This window comes from Rhipicephalus microplus, chromosome X (assembly GCF_043290135.1).
Source record: "Rhipicephalus microplus isolate Deutch F79 chromosome X, USDA_Rmic, whole genome shotgun sequence".
Classification (NCBI taxonomy): Eukaryota; Metazoa; Arthropoda; class Arachnida; order Ixodida; family Ixodidae; genus Rhipicephalus; species Rhipicephalus microplus.
The window spans coordinates 389,766,453-389,783,540 of NC_134710.1; the positions used below are offsets into that span (position 1 = coordinate 389,766,453).

Here is a 17,088-nt window from a genome sequence, read left to right on the forward strand (position 1 = left end):
ACCATTTTTTTTCCATTGCTCGCTGCGTCGACCTCAATTTATGCTGAACCCTCTTTGTAAGTCTCCAGGTTTTTGCTCCGTAGCTAAGTACCGGCAAGATACAGCTGTTATATACCTTTCTCTTGAGAGATAGTGGCAATCTACCTGTCATAATTTGAGAGTGCTTGCCAAATGTTCTCCACTCCATTCTTATTCTTCTAGTTACTTCAATCTCGTGGTTCGGCTCCGCGGTTATTAGCTGCCCTAAGAAGACATCGCCTTTTACAACTTGAAGTGCACTATTACCTATCTCGAAGCGCTGCTCTTTTCTGATGTTGTTGTACATTACTTTCGTTTTCTGCAGATTTATTTTAAGACCCACCTTTCTGTTCTCCTTGTCTAACTCCGTAATCATGAGTTGCAATTCGTCTAGCGAGTTACTCAGCAATGCAATATCATCGGCGAAGCGCAGGTTACTAAAGTACTCTTCAATAACTCTTATCCCTAACTGTTCCCATTCTAGGATTCTGAAAACCTCCTGTAAGCATGCGGTAAATAGCATTGGGAAGATTATGTCCCCCCTGCCTTACACCCTTCTTGATCTGTATTCTGTTGCTTTCTTTATGAAGCACTATGGTAGCAGTTGATCCCCTGTAGATTTCTTCCAGTATGTTTATATATACTTCATCGACGCCCTGATTCCGCAGTGTCTGCATGACGGCTGATATTTCTACAGAATCAAACGCCTTCTCGTAATATATGAAGGACATGTATAGTGGCTGGTTATATTCTCAGCATTTCTCTATTACCTGATTAATAGTATGAATGTGGTCGATTGTTGAGTTGCCTGTTCGAAATCCTGCTTGTTCCTTTGGTTGATTGAATTCTAATGTTTTCTTTACTCTGTTAGCAATTACCTTTGTAAATAGCTTGTATACTACAGAGAGCAAGCTAATAAGCCTGTAATTCTTCAAGTCCTTTTCATCTCCTTTCTTATGTATTAGATGATGTTAGCGTTCTCCCAAGACCCTGGTACTCTTCCCGTCAGGAGACACCTCGTAAATAGGGTGGCTAGTTTTTCTAACACAATCTATCCTCCATCTTTCAGCAGATCTGGTGTTACCTGATCCTCACCGGCAGCTCTGCCTCTCTGCATGTTCTCCAAAGCTTTTCTGACTTCTTCTATCATTACTGGTGGGGTGTCATCTGGGTTACTGCTAGTTCTTATAGTATTAAAGTCGTGGTTGTCCCGGCTACTGTACAGATCTCTGTAAAACTCTTCCGCTATTTTAACTATCCTATCCATATTGGTAGTTATTTTGCCTTCTTTTTCCCTTAGTGCATGCATCCGACTTTTGCCTATCCCAAGTTTCTTCTTCACTCTTTGACGCTTCCTCCGTTTTTCAGAGCGTGTTCAATTCTCTCCATGTTATACCTTCTTACATCAGATACCTTACGCCCAATAATCAACTTCGGAAGCTCTGCCAGTTCTATTTTGTCTGTTGTACTTGAGACTTTCATGACTTTACGCTTCTTAATGAGATTCTTCGTTTACTGGGAAAGCTTGCCAGCGTCCTGTCTAACTACCCTGCCTCCAACTTCTACTGCACACTCCGTAATGATACTCGTCAGATTATCATTCATTGTATCTATGCTACGGTTGGTTTCCTAAGTAAGAGCCGGGTACCTGTTTTGAAGCGAGACACTGAATTTCTGTACTTTCCCTCTCAGTGCTAGCTCATTGATTGGCTTCTTGCGTATCAGTTTCTGTCGTTCCTTTCTCTGATACGCAAGAAGCCAATCAGTGAGTGTGCACTGAAAGGGAGAGTAGTTTGTCTTCTTAGCCTTGTTAGTCTAACATAATGGCTGCAGAAGCGTAAAATCACGCCAGGAGACAAAATATGTGAATTGAGCAACGTGTGGGTGTTTAAAGGGCCGCCCATTACAAAACGCTCAGACATATTTATATCTCAACAGCATCACAACTATCAACACAGTGAACAGCTGCGCAAGTTACGTGTTGCCTGCCGTACGGACGCGTATCCTTCGCAGATTCGAAAAAGAAATAATTTTGCCGGCACTAAGCATGAATTCAGTGACACTTTGAAACAGACAATGTTGAGTGCTCAGTTGTTCCTTTCCTTGCGGCACGGTTGAGGCATGTACCGACAACCATAGCAGGTGAGCAGTTCAGGATGCGCATGCACACGAGACCCGAATACGCTATCACGACCACTCTTGAAGGGGAAGCTCATGCGTCCTCCAATTTTTCGCTAGCACTAGTCAGCGTCCCAAACATCCAGAACTCGCTTCCCGCGAACAACAAAACGCGAGTTTTGCCATGACGTTCACAAAGTGCTGGTATTCCCGATGTGTACCACTCTTCACATGGGCCTCACATGACGTCCTGCTGAGGGCTAATCAAGAATAACACTTAAGAATGAACGATCATTCACGTCAGCGTTGCCGTTTGGTAGATTTGAGAAAGAGCTGAAAGTCAAGCTAAAAAGAAGTAGCCATAGTGTATAATCATGTACTTTATATTTTAGCTAAAAGTTACTTTGATTAAAAGTAGCCAGAGTAACCATGGCGGACAGGGTCCAAGAGTAGCTAATTTGGTGCAAACTAACCACCAACGGCAACCCTGATTGACGGGACAAATGAGCATATAAAATATTTTTGTAGTATTTAGGTATGAAAAATCTGTAATTTATATTTATTTCGTGACCTTGACCTGTTGAAGACTGATTCGGTAAGAGGTACAATAGCATCAGGGTAAAAGTTTATTAGGTTTCTTGTTTAGTAATGTAGTCAGTAATTGGTTACATTTCTCAGAAACATGTATGGATGTGTCCTCTGCTTATAGAAAGCTTTCAGAGTTAGGAAATACCCAGCAGTAAGAGTAACATCTTTAGTAAAAATAAAAATTGAGGACCCATTTTCATTTAGCTGATCATGCACACTACAAATAAATCCAAAACTTCTGCCAGAAAGTCTTGATTGAATGCAGTGTATGCTCCTGTAAAGATTTACATTTGATTAGCGTGCGCGTTTTGCCTTTACACCCCTTTTCTTGAGGGCCTTCCTGCATGAGGTTGGCCTATCAAGGCGGATTTTGAGGAGCCTTTTGAACAACTTGCGTCTTTTAAGAGCGAAGCTGCTCAAGCAAGTCATTCCGATGCCTCGTGCGAACGGCATTCATCTTCATCATTTCAGTCGAAAGCTATCAAGTCAACAAATGAAAAGATACCCCCGCAAATACACTAGCATCAAAATCTTTTTTAGTGTAACCAATAAATATGCGAAATACAATAAATACTAGCAGAAAAAGAGCTCGTCGAAAGCTTCACCTATGAGGTGCCTGCTGGTATAAAAAATATACACGAGTACTTAGTGATTGAATTTCCCAGTGCACTTCTAAAACATTTCGCTTGAAAATTGGGAGTCCCTCAAGCTTCGCCCTCCCCAATGCTGAGAGCCACCTCTTCACCAACCCTGAGTAGCAGGTCAAAACATAGACTTAGGCCAAACTCGCAGCTTTTCAAGCCTAATACATCTTTTTTTCTGTCTTTCTCACTCACTCTTAAGTTTGTGTTTGGAAGAAAACTCATATTTTGTTATTCTAATTGTTGTTTGGCGTGAATATGAAATAACGGTTATATTGCAAACTCTTTGTTCCGTATAGCTTGAAATATGACACGATAATTACTACATGTACTAACCCTTGTACTTGTACAGCAGCTTACAAGCGCATGAATGAATGAATGAAAGAATGAATGAATGCACATAGAGAATGGTGTGTTCGAAAAGCAATCGAGCTCGTGTGCCGACACGTATACCAAGAGACAAAAGTTTAGTTGAAGAATCAGGCATGTGGTATTGTTGTGTCGATCCGCGTTCTCTGTTTACTTGTGCACAACATCCTTACCTGTGAGATATTTAGGTAAAACTTTAAATTTACATCAGAAATGTATATTTCATGCACATTTGAACATGCACTTCTCTTCCGTGAGCTTTCATATAAATTCTAGTTTTCCGCCTTTTGAAGATATCTTTCTTCCCATAGCTTTTCATTCACTTTTTCCAACGGCCCCTGTTGTACACGATCTTGTATCTTGTGTTTTTATAATACAACCCATGTGCACTTCTGTACTTTCTTTCACTTTACGCTGTCTTAGACAGTGCTGCTATAAAGGGCTTTCAGGCAATCCTAAGCTGCGTGCTACAGCTTTTTTGCCTCAAGGGGCCCCGACAAATTGTACTAAAATGTGGGAAATATAAATGTGATTGATTGATTATTCACTGATTTCTCATTTATGTGTCGCTTCATTTTTTTTAGATAAACCTTAAGCTTGAGAGCTTGATGATGCCAAGAGTTCAACTACGTTTGGCTGGTTTTACAAGAGGTGAAGTAATGGTGCGTCGAACCGCCATTCCCCTCACTTTTGGTCTGCGCGAAGAGAAGCCCAAATCAAATGCTGAAATTTTAATTTCAGGACCGCAGCCTGAAGCGCGTGACTTATTATCACATCGATGCCGACCTGACATTGCAGCAATTTCATCTGCAGCTGTCAAGGTACCAGTTTGGGAACCCCGATATATTCTTGCTGCTCACTGGGTATGTATCTTTGAAATCTTAGGTGCACGAATGCGCGTTGGGGAAGCCATCTTACAAAACACATGACACTTAGCAAGTAATATTTTGTCCGGACACTACAAGCGACTCAAGCAACGTGGATCACTGCTAAAGGAAAATTTTAAGGGCTTGTTTTACTCCGGTAAACGATATACTAATCAGAACTCATTATAGAGAATTGATGTTAGAGAAAACTTGAGAAGCATGGTACATTGTCCTGACGCAGACAACTTTCTCACTTCCTGTGTGTGACAGCTTACAAATTTTGTCCAGATTCAATACTCATTGTAGTATTGCGAGCATTCCTGGGTTACTGCCAACTAAAAAGATCTCAACAAAGCATCTAAATTGGCTAATTACCGATGCAGTCATGCTTATTATTTTCGCAGGTATTATTTTCAGAATCGACAATGGTATGAAGAAAAACTTATTTCTAACTAACGTTCAATGAAATCCGCGCATTACTGAATTAGCAGAAAAGAATAAGAAAGGCAATCAGTTAGTGTAGAGATCATTCTTCACACGTGATTGATGTTATTTCAAGATCAACCCTCATTACGAACGTAAAGACAACCCTTGTTAAAAGGTTTGTGTCATGGCCAGTCGTTGTCCAACAAACCACCAACCTCCCTAAAATGTACCGAACACGCTTTACTGCGACACATATACTTCTCAGAAAAATATCCACAGCGCGAAAAGACAATCTGGAAACACTTTGGCGACCAGCGATTTCCAATAAAGTGGCCCTTCCAGAGACCTCTTAGTAAGGGTTTCTCGTTAATTACTCAGCTTCTGTTCAAAATGATGAAGCGGTTTTCTGTAGCGTCTACACATCTAAATGCACATGCCAGCCAAATTTGGTGCACTTAACTTCAGTGGTGTAGCCAGACGGCAGGAGTATCCCACCGGTGACTACACTTCATCGATGTGCCACTACAGCCCTTACCTATACAAGGCAGGATTTACGTGCAGAAAACTGGATTTGCAAGTGAATATACACATGCAAAACCTGGCAAAAAATACAGTTTTTTGTATTGATGCGTCTTTGTGAAAATGGCGCAAAGTAACAAGGTACCCTCTGTGAACCCTTTTTCGTGCACTCTGCTCTAAAACCTCATCAGCCACCTACCATATATATATAAACTGAATATACAAGATAATGTGACCAGCTTAGGTAAAGTGATTTCGGTGAGAGTACACTATTAAATGCGAAGCATTTTTTTGCGTACCGCAGACAAAGTTAGCGTTTCCAACCACCCATCCGTTTAATACAATCCATCCATCCATCCATCCATCCATCCGTCCGCCCGTCCGTTCGTCCGTCCGTCCGTCCGTCCATCCATCCATCCATCCATCCATCCATCCATCCATCCATCTATCCATCTATCCAGCCGCCTACGTCTGGGTTCTTTTGTGATCACTTCCTTAACTTGGGACACACCAAAATCAGTATTGGTGGGTGATAAGTTCCAGGATTAAGACTTTCAGGTGATGGCATGAATAATATAAAAATCCCATCACGTACGATGTCAAAGCCTTTCCTCCCGTCACATGTGGCACATACCCGTACACCTCGCGCCGCTATATGCACCACAAGTGTTTGACCATATATATCTGCTCAAGAACGGCGAGAACCGACATTGGTAATATTAATTGGTAATTGAGGAAAACTTACATCGGCAGCGCTGACTCAATAAATGCGAAGAACATGCGTTATTCGAATGCGAAGCAGCAATTGTATGGAAGAATTCTGTGGGGCAATGCTGTATTGTAACACAGACTCATGCCAGACATGAGAACTCCTTTGGAAAAAGACCCTATGGGGGTATAATGTTGGTGAAACAATTGTGGTTGCAGTGCGTCCCTTCTAATTTTATAAACATTACATTTTGACAATACAGGGGTCATGTCGAGTTCGCATCACTTATAATTAGGCGCCATCCACAGAAGATAGTTGGCGTAGTATCACCAAGAAGTACCATCTTCGCAAGCACAAGCCCTACATTGCAGCTTACCGATTCTGGTGTAGGTAATACCTACGTTGCCCTTGGCATTGTTTCGACTCTGCAAACGACTGATTGTATAAAACATACGCAACTGTTAAACTTATAACTTAAAGTGCTTGTCCGTATAGCAACTGTACATATGTTTTAGCGTCATTTTGGAATGTTTGCCCCTAGAAAAAAATTACACCATATAATCACATTCCATCCGCATGTTTCGCATGACATATATTCCCAACGCACGTGAAATCTGCAGATTTTTTCTGTATCTTTCGTTTGGTTCTCTTTTTTACCATGTCACTAACACTGTCAGCCATATACGTACTCATGAATATGCATTTATTTTTGCAATTTTCATGAGTCAGCTCTTCCCATAAGAGTACCGGAATGCCCTTTCTTTTCATCTACTGTTTTTTTTCATTCTCTTAATTCTCTCTTCAGAACTAATTTTCAGAACACTGAATCCACTAACGACTACTGCATCCCCATAAGTCTACACGACGTTCAATGTGGTCTGTATGCGTTAATGCTACGCGGCGCTAATGTTTGGTGTAGTCTAAAGCATAGGGCAATGAAAAAATTTGTGTAGGGTAAAGTAGGGTACTTTTAACCTTGGCAAAGAATATTTTGCAGAAATTGGTTGACAACAGTGTTTTTATGCTACAAGTGAAGCAGAGTTCCCCACTTACTGTACGGACGCGCTACTATCTATGGCTAAGTCCTGGTGGCGCCTAATGTTTACACGGCGTTACAGCATCATTGAGAAAGTTACTTCATTGTTGCGCCAACATTCCGTGCTACCAGAGCGGCTGTAAATATAGCACATGTTAGCTCTCACTGAGGGAAAATTGCGGGCTGATATGTAAGGGCTGCTCGGCAGACTAAGGTTGAGGGCACCGCCGAATACGCACGTCTTCTCGTGGCAGAGCATCTATAGGCCACGAATTATCAGTCTGCTGCGAGCGCAATGTGCCAACTCTACGTTAAGTGCTGAAAGTAGTTCGTGAGCATAAAATGAGAAAAAGGAACGATCAAGAGCCACAACTTTCATGCGCTTTGGTATTTTTCATAATATGTGGGCAGAACATTCCCTTGTATTCAGTCCAAATATGAAGTGTGTATTAAAAGTCTTATTCGTCGTAAGGGACAGCAGGAACGGAAGTACGAAGAGTACAGTTACATTTTGGGCATCGCATTTTGACATTGTAATACGGCGCGTACTACCATGTATAATAAGATTTTTTTTAGATATTTCTAACTCGTGGAAACCAAACGTGAAACCAGAAAAATCTTAGCGCGTGTGGAAAAGATGAATAGTTTTGGCACAAAGCTCAAGGCAAGAAAGTATTTATTTATATTGTTACAGTCCCAATCAAGCGAACTATGTTATAAATCATTTCAAAAGGGTTCTTATTTTGAGTTTTTGTCACGTCCATGTTTCCTTCCGACTCATCCAATGGAAAAAGCAAACAGTGACAGCAACGCTAATTTTTGAACTTGGCGATGATAACACGCACTATTTACCGCACACCACTTTCACGCTTGACAGAAATATCCGAATGCAACTCCAATGCATCGAAACGGTCGTACATAGCTTTTGTGTTGTGGTGTGAAAACTTATAGAAATCTCGTTATTTTATGTTAGCGACGACTAAAGTGCTGCCGCACAAATCCGCAACTAAACACAAATACAATGAAAATTAGCAGTAGCACAATAGATAAATGCAGCGCTGCAAAGTCTACAAAGATGGCAGCAGACAAGGAACACCAAGAGTGTCACCAAGCGCGCATGCATAAAATCCAACACCAAGTGAACAGGCGTGGCTTTCATAGTTCCTTTTTTTTTGCAGAAATACATTGCTCTCACAAGGGCACTTCCAAAATCAGTGTGGGCTGTTTTGTTTTCATGGCGTTTCAGTTAAAATCATCAGTCCCTCAATGACTTCCTGGATCTCTTATCAGTGCTAAGTATCTTTATTGATTCTGTGTAAATACCCAGAAAACATGTTTTTGCGATTTTGAAGAAATATACTTGGGCGCTACATTTTTGGGCCATTTCGGTAGACCCATGCGAGATGTTGTGATTTGTTGCGTCCTAGTAAGTTGGGGTCATTGGTGTGATACAATAGCAAGAAACATTGATTTCGTTGTCGTATATGAGGAAAAAGAGAAAAGGAATATGAAAAAAAGGTAACTAGAAAAGAATGAATGAATTAGGGTAAACAAACACTGAATTATTTTCGGAAATCCGGAATCCATGGGCATCTTTAGGCCCCAGAAAGCATCCTTTTTAAGATGTTACTAAAGCCTACTTCTTCCATGGAGGCAGGAAAATGACAAGCATGTAGCGTCATGCAAGTTTTTTAGGTGCAGTAATAAAAAAAGGCTTCGGAAAAACTTGCTAAGCTACCGCTCGTGATAGCTTAGCAGGTCTTAAAAGGTATGTCGTCGACGGTACTTTGATACCAACCCACGGTAGTCGCATTTTGGTGATGCGAGTACCATATGATCGAAAGCATAAATTCAAAAAATATATATATCAAGCACGTATGAAAAAGAATGTGCTAAAAAACCCTGTGTTTCAGCTGCGGGACCAGCCTTCGCCTTCCTGTGGCTGCAAAGCCAGTTTTTTCTGGAAGGATTTTTTCTACGTGCTTGATATATTCTTTTCAACATTTACGACGGGTTATTTCTTAGTTCATTTTTTCGATAGATATTTCGCTTCGTGTTTTGCCGTTATATTTTTTACAAAAGAAGAGGTAAGGGACAATTTTCCGCCCGTTCCTCCAAGTAAATACGTTTTTGCAACTGGCAATGGCGCAGCCCAGTGGCAGGGTACACAAGCACCACCCACCTCCCTAAATCTCTTTGTCTTGCATGTATACATTACACGCACAAGTACAAACATACGCAGGACCCTTAATAAATGATGGCTTTAGCGCATGTACAACAACACTCTGCACATTCTTCGTTGAACAAGCGTTTAAAACGTCTCATCGCAAGCCGCCGCTCTCTCTTCACTCTATTGCATCGAAAGCAAGGTGAAGTGTGCCATTTTCTTCGTGTGTGTTGCAGGCACGACTTAATTGGACCTGTAAATGGCATGTACGACCCACGGCTAACAGGTGAGCTGAAAACGTTTTTTTATTACTAATCATGTTACTTAACACTCAGATTTTAGGACGTCCCGCGAGCACGCGTTATCACAAACCTAGCGAAGTAAAGCTCACGCGTTGAAAACGGCCCTCATAGGAGCGCGTGTGCACACGCACACCATAGACACCCCCTCTCCCACTCACACACACATGATTTATTGGTTGATATGTGGGGTTTGACGTCCCCAAAACCACCATACGATTATGAGAGACGCCGTAGTGGAGGGCTCCGGAAATTTCGACCACCCGGGGTTCTTTAACGTGCACCCAAATCTGAGTACACGGGCCTACAACATTTCCGCCTCCATCGGAAATGCAGCCGCCGCAGCCGGGACTCGATCCCACGACCTGCGGGTTAGCAGCCGACTACCTTAGCCACTAGAGCACCACGGCGGGGCCAGTCACACGCATATACACACACATACACACAAGCACTTTTTATTGGATGGACGAATGTTTGTCGAAAAAAAAAACTGAATTATAGATGCGTAAACAAGCAGTCCAGTGTCTTACGGTGTTTTTTACGCGCAAAGCAGGAACCGTTGCCCATGTAGAAGAGGTGCTGGTTGAGAATTTGCACGTTCTCTTGGTGTTGTATTGGTATGGACAGCGTATTCCGGCTACTAAATACTAACCATTTATTGGGTGCATTCTTGTTAAATACTAAGTGCAAGAAATGCATGCTCTGCAGTGATACGGCAGTTCAGAGCGTTGGTCATCCAGAATATGCTGCAAAAGGTGTCGGCACTTCTACATGTGGAATCAAATATTCTAACGTTATCGCTGGTGGCCACGTTATTAGTCCCAGGATAAACTGAACTGTTCGCGTTTGTCTCACGACCTCAACAGAAGATTGTAAAATAATCGATGGAAGTTTCAGAAACAATTCGTTGTGGGTCCGCGCAGGACACCGGTTACACGTGTAACGAATGAACAGATTACACAAAGTATAAGAAGCGTGTGTGGCAGTAAGAAAACTGGTTTTAGCACTTTGCTGCTTGTATTGCCTTACAGGTTATTCCCCGGTAGGAGGGATGTGCATTTTAGGACGAAACGCTTTAATCTCTGAAGACATGTTCCTTTCATTTTCGGGATTGGATGTGACAGCGCACGAATTCGGACACATGTAAGTGTGGTTTCAGAAAATAATTAGTGACGGCTTCAGGTATTACGTAACGCTAACATAAATGCCACAGAAATGTTACTTTGCAATCTTTGCCATTTTTACAACGCTTGCACTATAAATGTACCGGGAATCAGCGAACGTAACTTGTTTTATAGCCATCTGGAACCAAAACACAGTGGTCACGCTAAGTCGTTTTTCAGACCCACACTTGTTTACCGACTGACACTGCGGGCTTTGATAAATCAGAACGCTTTTTTCGCAAAAGAAGTAAGCGTCTCTCTGGGTGAAAGGGTATGCTTGCCAGAAATAACTCACTTGCCGAATCTCGCGATTTTCATTTACTGATGTGTTCTCATTGAATACGCGCGGAAAACTGCCTGACACTTGAAATAACCATGATGTATTATCTATATAATCAAGTTAGGGTAACATCAATTTCAATTATGAAAAATGGAGTTCCTGCTTCGGCTCCGGGGGGGGGGGGTCAAGAAGCTGAAATTCGCAGTAAACGAGCCAGCAACGCTGCGAACAGGAACAGCTTTTATTTCACGACTCAAAAGAATCACAACCAGCCTTCACGGCCGGCACAACACAGCACTAACGCACAAAGGTGGACCGAAATCCCGGAATGAATACTCTCCGGAGACTTGTGGTCAATAAAAACATACTGCACGATACATAACGGCAGGACAGCCGGCGCGAAATATACTAGAAGGAAAGCGAACTCACATGCAGCAGTGGAATAACGAGCCATCAACTTAGCTTACGCTTGAAACTGGTGGTGCCTCTGCTCTGCAGCACTCACGGAGGAAAAACCTCCTGCCTAGCGTGGCCGTCCTTGGATCCCATCACCATGCCGTCGAAAAGTCTGTGCGGTGGTCTCACCCTTTTTCGTATCAGCTCCCACGTTTCCGCCCCCTGTGTTTTTTAAGGACGATAGTCTTTCTTGGGGACTTCTGACGCAAAAGTTTTGCTGCCGTTGTCAGATGGGTAGGAGAAGCGGTGCGAAACTCTTTGTGCCAGAGTTACACCTAACTCATCAACCCATCATCATCCGTACGTCTGTTCCGACACTTCCCCCCCTCCAGGGTCATGGTAGGGGAAGTTTTGTTCCGGGCAGACGGCCATATCCTGGCAAGGGGGTCACCACTCGGCGCCAAGTGCAAAACAGATGAGGCCTGCCTCCCAGCGTACAATCCAAGGAGACCCAACAAAGGGACTACCCTTCAGCGCAGATATTTTGGTCGAGGCGCACAAAGCGAACGTTCCCTGCAAGGTGGACTATCGCAGCGCGTGGGGCGCGCTGCGGTCATGGCCTGTCTTCTGACCACTAGGGCCCAGCGAGACTCAACAGGGGGGCGACCCTTCGGCACGGCGACTTCAGGCACCTCACGCCAAGCGGACGAACCCAAACACGTGACAACGGGACTGCCCTTCGGCGGGGTAACTTCAGTTACCGCACCCAAAGTGCGCGTGCTCTCACACTGTCGTGTGGCTCAGAGCCTGCGGCGTCCCCTCAGGACCGATGGGCTATCGCTCGGTGCAAGGCGCTTTGCGGTCACGGCCAGTCTCCTTACCACTATGGCGCGGTGAGAAACAATCCGTTCCTTGGGGAGTACGAAACTACTGTTGGGTACAGAGGCCAATGTCGCTGCACTCAAACCAAACTCACTCTGGGAAATCAGCTCGGCTGAAAGCAGGCTTAAGCCTGTTTCACATGCGAGCGAGTTTGCTCCAAGAGCGGAGCGGTGGCCGCTGTGCGAGTCCAAAACAGGTTTCTACAGCGGTGACAGGACGCTTTTGTGAATATCGCCAGAGTTGGAAAAATTCACTCACGGTAGAAGCGGCAGAGTTACCAGTGACATCGTTGTTTCACACGTGATGCCAGGGGTGGAGTCAAGGAGTGGACACACGCGCTGCTGGGAACTCGCTTCACAGAACTCGCTCCGACTGAGTATCAGACGACATCCGTCCTTTCCCCGGCTCACAAATGTCTCGCGCTGCTTTGAACCAGTTGCTCATTGCAGAAGTTGTGAAGCGACCTCGTCTTTGGGACGTCAAGAAGAGGATTTCTGCAAGAAGCACAAGAAAAACATTCTCTGAGAAGAAATCGTTTAGCTTCTTAGGAAGTCGCATACTTCTGTAAAGTAGTGGTCGTCGCTTGACCTGGCCATGTTCACTGATGAAGTCGAAATTCAGCTGTTTCGATTTTGTTGCTCTCGACGATGCTTCCACCGGAGTGATATTTGTGTGTGGTACCTTTTTTAATTCAATGATAATTTTGCCACTTTATTTATTTATTTTTGCATTTTGATAGATTGTTACTCCCACGTACAGGAGACGCATGCCACGCCGTACTCCTCTGTCGCAGTAAACGTCGCTGGTTTAACAAACTATGAAATTTGGTGACACGCTGCATAGATGAAATGGTTCACATGAACGAAAGAGCAAGGCGGGTGCTACAACAGTCGACTTGATAAGTAACATTCAACACAGGTCCCTAAAAAGGAGTTTCGGACTGTGACTCAACAAAGAGGGGGCGCGAAGCTTGCTGCCAAGGTTCCGGGAAATAAGGCATTTGTATTTGTTCTTCGCTTCAAAAACACCTCAATTTCTCACTAAAACCCGGGCTCACTTGTCCGTGTCCACTGCGACGCTTTCTGCGCAAGGAACAATTGCACCGTACAGCACTCAAGTTTGCAGGCTGTCGACAAGTCCTACCACACAGGCCCGCTGCTCTCCGTGACACTCAGTGCCGAAATACGTGGCTGGCTGGGCGAAAATAGATGTTTGGTTGCGAGCACAACATAATTGATTGATATGTGGGGTTTAACGTCCCAAAACCATCATATGATAATGAGAGACACCGTAGTGGAGGGCTCTGAAAATTTCGACCACCTGGGGTTCTTTAACGTGCACCCAAATCTGAACAATCGGGCCTACAGCATTTCCGCCTCTATCGAAAATGCAGATCCCGCAGCCGGGATTCAAACCCGCGACCTGCGGGTCAGCAGCCAAGTACATTAGCCACTACACCACCGCGGTGGGGCGCGAGCACAACATAGCCTGCGTAGATAACGAAGAACAGCTGTTGATTTCAGGCACCGGAAAAATGACGATGCCTAGGGGCATGCACCTTAATTACACGGCCGAAGGCTACCAATTGAATGTCACTGTGTGCTGACGGCAAAGGTGTGTTGTGTGAAATGATGTGATACTTCGGCTTTCCTGCTCACCACAGCAGCACTTGTGGACGCAAATTTCGCTAAAGCAAAACTCGCTGCATAGTCCCTGACCTGGGCCGCGCACAAGTTTATATATACATCAGCCAAAGAACCGGGACAACGAGCGTATTACGTATACCATGCTACCTGCCGTAGGTGAAACTCTTCTTGGGGTGCATTACTGAATCATTGACAAACCTAAGAGGCTAACTATTTATGGTGGAAGCATACAAATTTGAGAGCCAAAAGAGATGTAGACAATTCAGAAAATCCCGATGAACACTGTGTTTGCATATGCCACAGGGTGACCACAAATATAGTCGATGCTTACCACTGAGAGTTTTTATATAAACTTTTATTTTGTCTTGAGCGAACAGGTACTGGGCTGACAGAAACCCTGTTCAGCGTCCTAAAGTTAAATCACTGAAAGCAAGAGCAATGAATCGGAAAAACATGGGAAGTGCTGTGCAAAATACGCTCGCAGTTCTTAAACATTCACCTAGCTGGAACAGCTGTCTAGTAAAACCATACCAGCAAACTCTTTCTTTTGCTTCTACATGGTCAGTTATATGAGCGCGCAACAAAAACCATACTATAAAGAGCCGGGACAAAACAAAAAGAAACTATATACGTTGCTTATTCGTTATAAGATTCATGTTACACTTAGTTCAATCAGTGTACAGACGCGTGAAAGTCGAGCGGTTATTGATGATGAATTTTGTAGCAAAGGGATGCTAAAGGGAGGACACTTGGAGGAGAGCGCAGCTTATAAATACTACTGAGTACAGCGGTTAACTGGCACCTTTCGCGGACAACATTGCCGACCAGAGCGGCGGTCGTCGCGCAACAGCAGTGGTAGCAGCGGCACATGTCAAACGAACAAGCGTCCGCGCGTCCTTTCGCCGCTCATCGCCGCGACCATTGCCGCTTGGTCACTCGCATGTGAAACAGGCTTTCGTCCTTCGCGAAGAAGGGAACCACCCTCCGCCTCGGCTAGTACGGTCGCCGGGAATGGAGGAGGAGTCAGCATGGACCTTGCGAGTAAAGCCCGACATGGCGACAGGATCATCGTAGCGAATGCAAAGGTCCGGCGAGCAACCACACAAACTAAACTCGGAGGCGACCGGCTCACTAGGCTTAGTCGTGCAACCTCAGAGAACGCCCTCACTTAACTTGATGGTTATCTGCCCTTCTGGCTCACTAAAAATCACTGCCGGACGATGTCACATCTCATAAAACTTCTTTGCGCCTTGGCGCTCCCACTACAGAAGGAGAATGAACCTGACCTCTTTTCGTACTTTTGCAACTACTTCGTGAAGCTCGGGTCATTTCCTAGAAAAGATGGCACTCCACCGCGGCACCCACACTTGGTAGGAGCACTCAACAAGCAGAAGCACGTACTGCTTAACCGCTTGTCCTGACAGAAGATGCAGAAAACGAACAGTGTAGAAAGGAACACCGAGGTGGCCAAACAAGCTAGCTATTTTTCAATGAAGGGCGCCTGGTAATGCACACTGAGAGAACATGTGAACCATGTCCTCCATACTGCCACAAAGGGGCACGTTCTTCATTGAGGAATTCTCGTGGCGCCTGAACTTTATGGGCAGGCACCCTCTGCCCAGGCAATACATGCATGTAGCGCGCCTGGCGTCCGGGAAACTGGCTGTAATGAACCACCAGTAAGGACTATGATGGGACAGGTCAAATGCTCGACAGTTTGCAAGTAACTCTGCGTTGAGTCTATAAACCAACTCGTGGAGTTCGATTGAAGCTAAATCTATCAATTTTGGTCTGTCTGTATGTCTGTCTGTCTTTCTGTCTGCACATTTGTTTGTATGTCTGTATGTCTGTCTGTACATTTCCCTGTATGTCCGACCTTAACGGTAACCCAAATAATACGCCAAACGGCGGACCCCATCCGCAGCGCCCAACAGTATTGCTCAAGTTTGAGCGTTCATACTTGTGCAATTGTCAATTAAAAACAATTATTGTGCAGATCTGAGGCACATAACTACACGTCAATATTCTGTAGGTGTGCCTTTATACTAGAAAAGGCATGCATAAGTAATTCTAAGGACCGTAGCGTTTTTCACGCTGTGCTGATAATGCAACGCTTGAACAAAAAGGCAAGTGTTTCCAACGCTTTGCTAACACCAACGTTGGCTAAGACGACACTGTGGCGGCACCTACATGTCGCATTACGTTCTACACGCTATCGCCTACAAGACGGTTGCACACGCCGCGCGCTTCGTTTTCTAAGATAACTGCCAGATAGCGCTCTTGTCACATGTGTGACGTGACTCGAAGCGCTCATTCACCTCCGCTGCACGCTCGAGGCACTCTGACGCAGATGCTCCAGAATACCATTCACCAATCTTCTTGCACAGAACTTCAAATAAACTTTTTGTTCACTCTCTCCCGACGCAAGACTATCGTATTTCGACGACATTCGCGGTGTAACATGCAGATATGGGGCCAATTTTTTTTGAACGCTGACGCTTGTCATGCGCGTGGGCAATACGCGGGTGTTCTTCTCTCCCTCATTCCACCGTGCGTGCTGCATATGACGGCCCGTCAGCCCGACAAAAGGAAAAAACGAATCGCAATATGAGTAATGCTACGGTGGGATATATGTAGAAAGAAGTTACCAGTAACGATGTGCCAGCACCGATGGTTGGGTGAGTTGGTTTCTAATTATGAAGACGAGTATGTTAAACAGCATACTGAACAGATCAAAGCGGATAAAAATTGATAGTGTTTTACGCATGTGTCTTTGCTGGTTCCTGTTCGGTACGCTGCTTTTCACACATGTTGTGATGACAGAGTACCACACCAGGTAGCACCGTAGCAGTTCTCTAATTTTTTCTGTCTTTCCTTTGATATGTAGTACTATTTCCTCCTCTCTCTTTTTCGCTTTCTGACTGGACAGTATACTGGCTGGGTGACTGCTGGTACTTGCGCCGTT

General features: G+C 44.3%; 1 protein-coding gene across 1 annotated transcript in view; it reads left to right on the forward strand.

Moving 5' to 3' along the window:
- LOC119160995 (A disintegrin and metalloproteinase with thrombospondin motifs like) overlaps positions 1–17,088 on the forward strand; it is a 77,519-nt gene that overhangs the window by 25,526 nt on the left and 34,905 nt on the right. The window contains exons 8-11 of the mRNA XM_037413294.2: positions 4,319–4,396; positions 4,476–4,597; positions 9,694–9,743; positions 10,788–10,899. Of these exons, the coding sequence (XP_037269191.2) occupies positions 4,319–4,396; positions 4,476–4,597; positions 9,694–9,743; positions 10,788–10,899 (362 nt within the window). The remainder of the gene's footprint in view (positions 1–4,318; positions 4,397–4,475; positions 4,598–9,693; positions 9,744–10,787; positions 10,900–17,088) is intronic.